General features: G+C 41.7%; 1 protein-coding gene across 1 annotated transcript; it reads right to left on the bottom strand.

Moving 5' to 3' along the window:
* Nucleotides 1-484: 484 nt before the first annotated feature.
* UBL4A (ubiquitin like 4A) lies at nucleotides 485-7,150 on the bottom strand. Its single transcript, XM_081941174.1, has 4 exons — nucleotides 6,927-7,150; nucleotides 4,213-4,318; nucleotides 2,551-2,756; nucleotides 485-756 (listed from the first exon to the last, which is right to left on the bottom strand). The coding sequence occupies exons 1-4, from the start codon at nucleotides 6,972-6,974 to the stop codon at nucleotides 646-648; spliced, it is 471 nt and encodes a 156-aa protein (XP_081797300.1). The 5' UTR covers nucleotides 6,975-7,150; the 3' UTR covers nucleotides 485-645.
* Nucleotides 7,151-8,201: the final 1,051 nt, after the last annotated feature.

Raw genomic sequence — 8,201 nt, 5'->3', positions numbered from 1 at the left:
TATTAGACATACAGAATATATGCAGAACTCTGCCAGTAAACACTGCTTAGCCATCTGATTAACATTCAGTTGTCTTGTTTCTTGAAACATTTAACAATCTAAAATATCTGACAAATATTTTCTTATCTAATAATGCTAATTAAACAGGGGACTCAGAATGAGCTCTTACACTGTCAAAACTTACATAGTCATTCTGGAGAGTAACAATGCTAGTTTTGAAAAGTTATAATTCAAATTTGTATTATTCATATTTGATTTTCTGCCTGTAAGCTTCAGTGAACTTTATTGTCAGAAAAGCCTTTGAGTAAAACAATAAAAAGGAGTCTATTAGATGTAACCAGGCTTTGGGGTTAAACAAGAAATTCAAATATAAACGAAGCCATTCTCAACTGTAAAGGTAACCGTGTCTCTCAAGAAAAGGCAAACAATTTCTCTGAAGAATGCCATTCTCCCACTTGAACATACCAGACAGAACAGATTAATCTCACATATCACCACTTTTAATTGATGGGGAGAAGTTACATATGCTCCATGACCCTTTAACAGCAGTCCAGAGAAATCACTTGCATTAGGCCCCAAACTGGGCCCTGCCCAGGGGTTTACTGTCCAAAGTGATGAATAGGGCTCAATTCTCCAGTTCAGCAGCTAATCTAAAAAACCCATTTCCACAGCCTCCGCTACTTCAGGGTGAAGCAAGCGGGTGGCTAAACGCTCTATGTCATCTAGGCTCAGCAACCGAAGACTCCGCTCATAATCCTACAGAAGGGAAGGAAAGGAAGAGAAAGGACTGAATAAAATGGTTGGGCAATGGCCGAAACATTTACAAATAAAAACAGACACTGATGTGTACATTAATGCAAATACATTTAAAGCAACTGAGGCTGAAATCCTAAAATTCCTGGGAAGATGGTCCAAGAAAGATCCTTTGCATTTCCTCCCCCGAGAACAACTAGGTGGCAGCATCTGACTGATTTTGGCTGACCTTAGAAAGCAAAACAAGACTGAACTTGGATAGCACTGAAATGGGAAATCACCAAAGAAATGGTCGAGTTACAACCATTTGTTTAGAGATCGTTTGAAGACACAATGGCACCAAAAAAAAGCAACTTATGAACGGTCCTCAGTCCTCACACTTACAATCATTGCTGTATCACCACAGTCACGCAATCACAATTTGGGTGCTTGGTAACCAGCATGTACTTACAAAACATAAGCTTTGTTCATTCCCACACAGCAAAACCTGGATGTTGTGGATGCTCTGGTGTTGGAACCTGAAGGTAGCATTGCTCTGCCATTGTATGAGCTGTCTCATGCTCTACAATTACCTCATTATTATTACCTCACCTCTGGATAAAAAGTGGAAGCAGGTTCATGAGTAACTGGGCAGACAATTCTTGCCTGCCTACTCTAGTACAGGGTGTCAAACTCAATTTCATTGAGGGCCACATCAGGGCTGTGGTTGACCTCGAGAGACCAGGCAGATATGGCTGACCAGGTGGGCGTGGCCAGCTTGATGCCATTCACTGGGCATGATCGCCTGGGTGGGTGTGGTCAGATGGGTGGCCGTGGCCAACTTGACGCCACGCCTCAAACTGCTGGCATGTTTCCTCTTTGCATTGGGTTGGCCGGGGCCAAAGCCACAATGGCCCGATGTTTCCTCTTCGCATTGAGTAGACCGGGCCAAAGCGACATGGTTAGACCAGGCTGAAGCAACACGGGCTGCCCCCTTACATTTTCCAGGATGGCCTCACAGGTCAAATCTGAAAAGAGTTTGACAGCCCTGCTCTAGTAGGTTAAAAGGAACCCAGAAAATTTCTAAGGGCTGAATAAAGAGGGAAACAGATTACTTTTCTGCTCTGTAGCAACACTTCTAATATTTAATACTGAGGTGGGTGACTATATGGCCTTTTTGCTATATTATGTAGAAAGCAGAGGTGAGTTGCTGCCAGTTTGGCCCGGATTGGGCAAACCGGTAGTAGCGGTGGCGGGAGACTCCGCCCACCTGCCTGACGCTTCTGCACATGTGCAGAAGTGTTGCACATGTGCACGAGTGCGCCTGAACCGGTAGTAAAAATAATTGGCAACCCATCACTGGTAGAAAGGTACAAAAAGTAAACGTAACACTATTCTTTAAATAGAGTGATAGATTTTAACTCTGGAGACCTCAGTTAAAATATATCCGTTCTGCTATTTTAATCTTCTCAGGCCAGGCATTATGGCTTAGTGGAAACATGCAAGATAAAATTCAGTAATACGTTCTATGTCTGAATAAACTTATTTTTATTTACAATTCTCTCCCTGCCCCCAAATAACACCCCATCTGATTCTTTTTTTTCCTGCTTTCCAGTGGACTCTTGGGACCGATCCCTCTCTTCTTAAGAGGACTGAATTTGTTGAGCCCTTTCAAAACTATTCTAATACCCATGTAATCTTCTACTCCTGCTACACTGCGGTTATGTTGGCATGCCTACAAACAAGAGCCACACAATGCTATCAGAGTTAGAGATCTTCTCCCGCTACATTTCCATTCATATAGAAAGGAAAATTTACCTTCTGTACCTGCTCCAGCACTTTCTCAGTATCAGCCACGCTGTAATGCCTGCTCAGGACTTGGGCCAGCACGTGCCAGATGGTTGCACTCTGTGGGAGGCCAGCTCTGCTGCTAGGATCCTCAGGTGATGCCTTCTCCAAAGGCTTGATCACAAGGTTGAGCTTTGACTCGGGTCCAATAGAGTAATCAGACAAACGATGTTCATCTAGGAAAAAAAGGAAGGGGCTGCTGAGTGGACAAGGGCATAAAGCAATCCATTCAAAGCAGATCTAATAGAGGGCATCCTGCACTGATTAAACAAATCTTTATTTCCAGAAGCTTGGCTGCATTACTATGTTGGTGGTGAAAAACAATCAACAGCTTAAGAATGAGCACATACCTAATAATTGTAGATTTTGAGGACCAGAGGCTATTATCACCCTATCTACTTTCTGTAATAGTAGATAAGACCTCATGTCTGAGCAAGTGAACTTTCGTTTTCCAAATCCAAAATGATATTCTCTTTAACAATATGGAGTCAGGAAACTGGCTAGTTTTTGCCAAACAGCAAAGTATTTAGTCAGCTGCTTGCTCAGTTTCTAAAAAAAGCAGACATTTGCTATTATTCCATTTCAAAAAACATAAACCTCCAAAGATGAGGCTCCTTAGCTCTTACTGGGCATTATGAAGTAAATATTTCATGAGAGAATATTTTCCATGCTGTCACAAATATCCAGCCACATAAATGACACAGCAGAGTATCATTTGCAACTGGCTAATCAGAGGAGCCTCTAGTTTTCTCTGAAATATACTGCCAGCCCATAGAACTCAGTGCTATACAGTACAGATCAAAATTAATAAGGACAGCTGGATATTAAAAAGAACCATACAAAAACCTATGTAATCAGAGCAACTTAGTAGGATGTTTTGAACGGAAAGAAAGGCAAATATCAAGCTATGTAGCAAATATTTTAGATGGGTACTTTAATCACAGATAAAAGCTTTGCATAGAAAGTAAGATTACAAACACCACCATTCTCTTACACATACCTCAACACAAATGGTATTTAACATTTCTATGAATACATATAAACTATAAAAAAGTTTTTATATATAAAAGCTTGTATATCTAAAAACTATATAAACATCAAATGTTTGCATGGCTTGCTACAAACTACAATATAAACCAGGGATCATCAAGATAGATCTGCATTCTTGCTACAATACAGTACAGTAGAATCCATAAGTATTTAGAGGACGGTTAAAATACTGCAAGTCAAGAGGGCAGATGTGATAGTAACATTCAAACTCTGCCTGTTTTTTTTATGTGCATCATTGGTGCAACACAAAAAAATAGGCAGAGCTTCAATTGCATTAACACAGCCATCACTTGACCTCTTTGGCCACACTCAATTTATAGGAAAATAGAAGAACTATCAGGGCAAGTTGCATTGGTACATTTTTGAGACTGGCAGAAAGTGGGAGCTTTCTCCCATAAACCTGCGGAATTGTGTGGTTTCATATCTCTGTCAAACTGGGTGTCATAGAAACTATTGGTCTCATTCCTCTTAATGAATTTCTTTTTGAGATGTCTTCTAGGCTTTTTTACTTGCTACCTTGGATGAATCTGATTGCCCTCTCTGTATCACCAACTGCCTTATAATTAACCATTCAGCACCCACCTGCCAGAGCTTTGCCTTTGAAAAGCAAGCGCTGTTGAGAGATTGGGACATTCAGCTTTTCTGAGACAAGACGCTTGAGAGAGGAGATGCGCTCATCAGGAGAGACCTGAGAAGGGAGAATGTTGTCTGGTGAGACTTGACTTACAAAGAGTGTGTCTCAATTTTGTACTTCAAAGAATACAAAACCAAAAAACTGAAAGATGGATTTTAGTAATGCTTTTTCCACTCCTGCTAGAATCTCTAGCAATATATACAGCTTAAGGATACCTATCTTCCAGCAACTAGTGAGTTTTCCCCATTAGAAAACTACTGGAAAAGGAATAATTTGACTTTGCATTTAATTTATGGCTGCAAATTTCCCTCCCCCACTCATAGAGTTGAGGTTAGCACACAGAACATTAGCAAATCCAGCTTTTTTTTAATATAGACATTTTCTGCAGAGTATATCCAACATCTGTTAAATATTATTGGTGCTTTTCAGCTTAAACCCCTAGTTACATCCTTTCTGTGGGAGAAAAATGCAAATTATGATTTGGAAATTCATGGATGAAATTGCATTGCTCATTAAATATTGCAAACACTATTGCATTTAGCCTCTGGCTGTTCCCTATCCCCTCCAAATCTCTTTTATTGACGGTAACAAGGATATGGCCTTCTCTTGAACAACTGGAGCAAGAACCTTAAGAGAGCATACACATGAAATTCTTAGTTAAAAGAATAGTACAAAAAATAATATTTGAATCAGTGGTGGGATTCACTTACCTTCGCTACTGGTTCACAAATGTGAGCTATGCTCACACATGCTACCTTCTGCACATGAGCAGAAGGTCATGCATTACATCGGGGCTGGTGGGCGGAGCCTCCAGCACCCACTGCTACTGGTTCATCCGAACTGGTAAGAACCGGTAGAATGCCACCAGTGATTTGAATACTTCAATATGAAATACTTTATACTCAAGTTTGGTTAAAACTATGAAGATGAAACTGTACCTGCCTTGGTCAAAGTAAGCAAATTTGAACCTGACCAAGTATTAAGTTACCTAAACTCCCTTGATGATTTTATTTCAAACAATGAGAGAACTTATTAAGAGTGGAGTTTACAAGAGATTCAAAACCTAGTTCATGGAAAATCTATGGCGTTTGATTCTACAGATCTCAAAGGAGTTAAAATAATATACAGGTAAATCAACTACAATTGAGCCCAAAGTTTCTGTCAAGTGAGACATTTGTTAAGTGAGTTTTGCCCACTTTACGGCCTTTCTTGCTACAGTTGTTAAGTGAATTACTGTAACTGATAAGCTAGTAACCCAGTTGTTAAGTGAATCTGACTTCCCCATTGACTTTGCTTGTCAGAAAGTCGCAAAAGGTGATAACAGTCATAAATAAGAACCAGTTGCCAAGCAACTGAATTTTGATCACATGTGTTAAGTAATTAAGCTCCCCGTTAGAAAAGCGAGTATGCAGAGAAGCGTAATGAGAGTGATATGGAATAACATGCACAAACCAGCATACAGAAACACTGAATAGTATAAAAATATAGTAGTTTACTACGTAGAAATATAGAAGTATTCAGAGTCCGGTTAACAGTCCAAGTCATACACGGTTCAGTAATTCAGTTATCAAAATAGTCAGTCTAACACACAAAGTATAGCTAAACAGTAGCAAACCACAATACCTCAGTATACAATACCCCAGCTTCTAACAAAACAGAGAGAGAGATCTAACAACCATTCTGGCTGCCTCTTATGGCTGCTTGAGGTAACAAGCCAATTACATCTGTTAAGCATTTAAAGTAACAGTAAAGTAATCATAGCTTATATACATTGCCAAGCCAAGCCTAGGGTTACATCCCTAACAACATGCTCATGGGGGATGCTGCAAATGTGAAAAGCGGTCATAAGTCACATTTTTCAGTGCCGTTATAACTTGAACCGTCACTAAATGAACCGTTGTCGAGGTCTACCTGTATGTAAATGTGATTTCAAATTCATGGAGTGTGTGTTTGTGTGTAATATTTTGTTATTCTATTTTTAATTGCTGTAAGCTCCCCGGCACATATTTGAGATGACCAACCATAAAAGCTGAAATTATATATGTGTACACACACACACACACACACACACACACACACACACACACACACACACAAACTGGCTGCTAGTCATACACAAGGCAGAGGGTGGATTTACCAGCCTATCTAGTTGACAACGGTGGGGCCTTTGCCTGCCTCTTCTGAAGGCCTGTGATGCAGGGGGTAAATAATGCATTAATGTCACCCACCCTGAAAATCCAGGCCAGCCTGGGTGCCTCGATTAGGTCCTGCTGGGAGGTTTCTAATCCGCCACCTCCAGCTCTGGCACCAGCTGGGGGGTCAAACTGCCCCGAGACGAGCAGGGGCTGCCGGGCCTTGGGAAGGAAAGGCTCCCTTAGGAGATCCAGGGAGGGTCTTCTCTGCTTAGCCCTTCCAGGAAGCACCCAAGAAACCCCAGGGCAAAGGGCGGAGCGGAGAAAAGGATCGAGGCCCAGAAGGAGCCGCTGCCCCGGGAACAGCGGAAGCGCCGCCCGCCTGCCTCGATCGCCCTACCTGCCCGGCCCAAGGCCCAAGGGGAGGCCGGCCCCTCCAGGAAGCCCCCCCCCTTCTGCCCTCGGGAGAACCGCAAGCCCCCAGCGCCGATCCGCTGCGACCCCGGCCCCGGCAAAGAAAGAAGGGCTACCTGGAGGCTGCATTCCCGGCCCTGGAGCGCCTTCACCGTAAGTAACATCTCGGGACCCCGCAGCTGTGGAAGCCAAGCGGCCCCTTTAAGAGAATCATAGACAGCTAAGGCACAACCCAAAACAGAGCGGTCCAGTAGGAGGGTCAACACAACGCATTCCCTAGCCTAGGCGGAAAAAAAAAAACCGGCCTCCTATATCTACGAGTCATACGTCAGAGTATCATAGAGAGACGGGAAGGAGAGAAGACTCTGAGTCTCTATGGTCGGAAATAGAACTTCGGAGAACATTAAGCCGACCGGAAAGCTGAAAAGCCAACTAAGGGAGAGTATGTCACATGCTCCGAAGTGTTTAACTATAGAGAGGAAGCCATAGTGTTAGAACTTATTCAAGTGTCAGGGTTGCTTGTGAGAATACTGCAAGGTAGAGTGTAGATTAGAACACCAAATAGAGAATCTCCTTTATATTAAGCCTCAGGCAGCGTTCCGAAGATATCAATGAAATTTGGGTTTTTTAGTTTGGACAATTTAAAAAATCTGCCACATGTGGAGCAACGTGAGAATTAATATATAGGAGTTAATGGGAAAAATACAAAGAAAAAGGTTAGCAAAATTATTAGTCTTCTTTCATTTATGTGTGTAAGATATTTAGATTTCCTTTATCCAAGCAACTAAAAAAGAAGCAAATATATAATTTTGATCGTCTATTTTCCAAAACAATACTATCCACCTTCTATGTGGCTATCCTTAGGAACCCTCTTTATTTTTAAAGCTAGAGCTAAAAATGATTCAATGCATAAATTTTTTTGAGATGTAATTTACTATGTGATACCATGTCTAGTAGTTAAGGCCCAGGGCTAGAAATAGTCCCATATCTGTAACTTACCTGATTCTGATGACAAACTCAGATTCAAGGGTCATCAGCATATTAGGAGCACACAACCCCAAACCTTCTGATATCCTTACCTAGTGGCTTACATAGATGCTGAACAGCATGGGTGTTAAATCAGAACTTTCTGAGAACCCCCTTGTAGTCAAAGGGCCTGGTAAAAGTACTCTAAAAGCCACCCTCTGGAGATGACTGGATAAAGACTGGATACAGGTGGATAATAATTGAAGAATAGTTTTTCGACTCCAGCTCTAAACTCCACAATTGGTGCTATCAAAAGCCACAGGAAGTCCAGAAGGATGGACAATTACATTCTCCATCTTCCCCAGAGTAGATCATCTGTCCAAATACTTAAGGCAGTTTTCAATGCCAAAACCCAACTTGGAAAG

Source organism: Natrix helvetica, assembly GCF_964273705.1.
Source record: "Natrix helvetica genome assembly, chromosome: 1".
Taxonomy (NCBI): domain Eukaryota; kingdom Metazoa; phylum Chordata; class Lepidosauria; order Squamata; family Natricidae; genus Natrix; species Natrix helvetica.
Note: the sequence above shows the minus strand (reverse complement) of the source record. Positions and strands in the feature narration are given on the sequence as shown.

What these genes read in the sequence shown, in the direction of transcription:
- UBL4A (XM_081941174.1), bottom strand. Translation starts at nt 6,974, where the DNA reads ATGTTACTTACGGTGAAGGCGCTCCAGGGCCGGGAATGCAGCCTCCAG. An exon ending in CAAAGGCAAAGCTCTGGCAG is followed by an intron (nt 2,757 to 4,212) that starts GTGGGTGCTGAA and finishes TTTTTTTCCTAG; the next exon opens with ATGAACATCGTTTGTCTGAT. An exon ending in TGCTGGAGCAGGTACAGAAG is followed by an intron (nt 757 to 2,550) that starts GTAAATTTTCCT and finishes TCCCTTCTGTAG; the next exon opens with GATTATGAGCGGAGTCTTCG.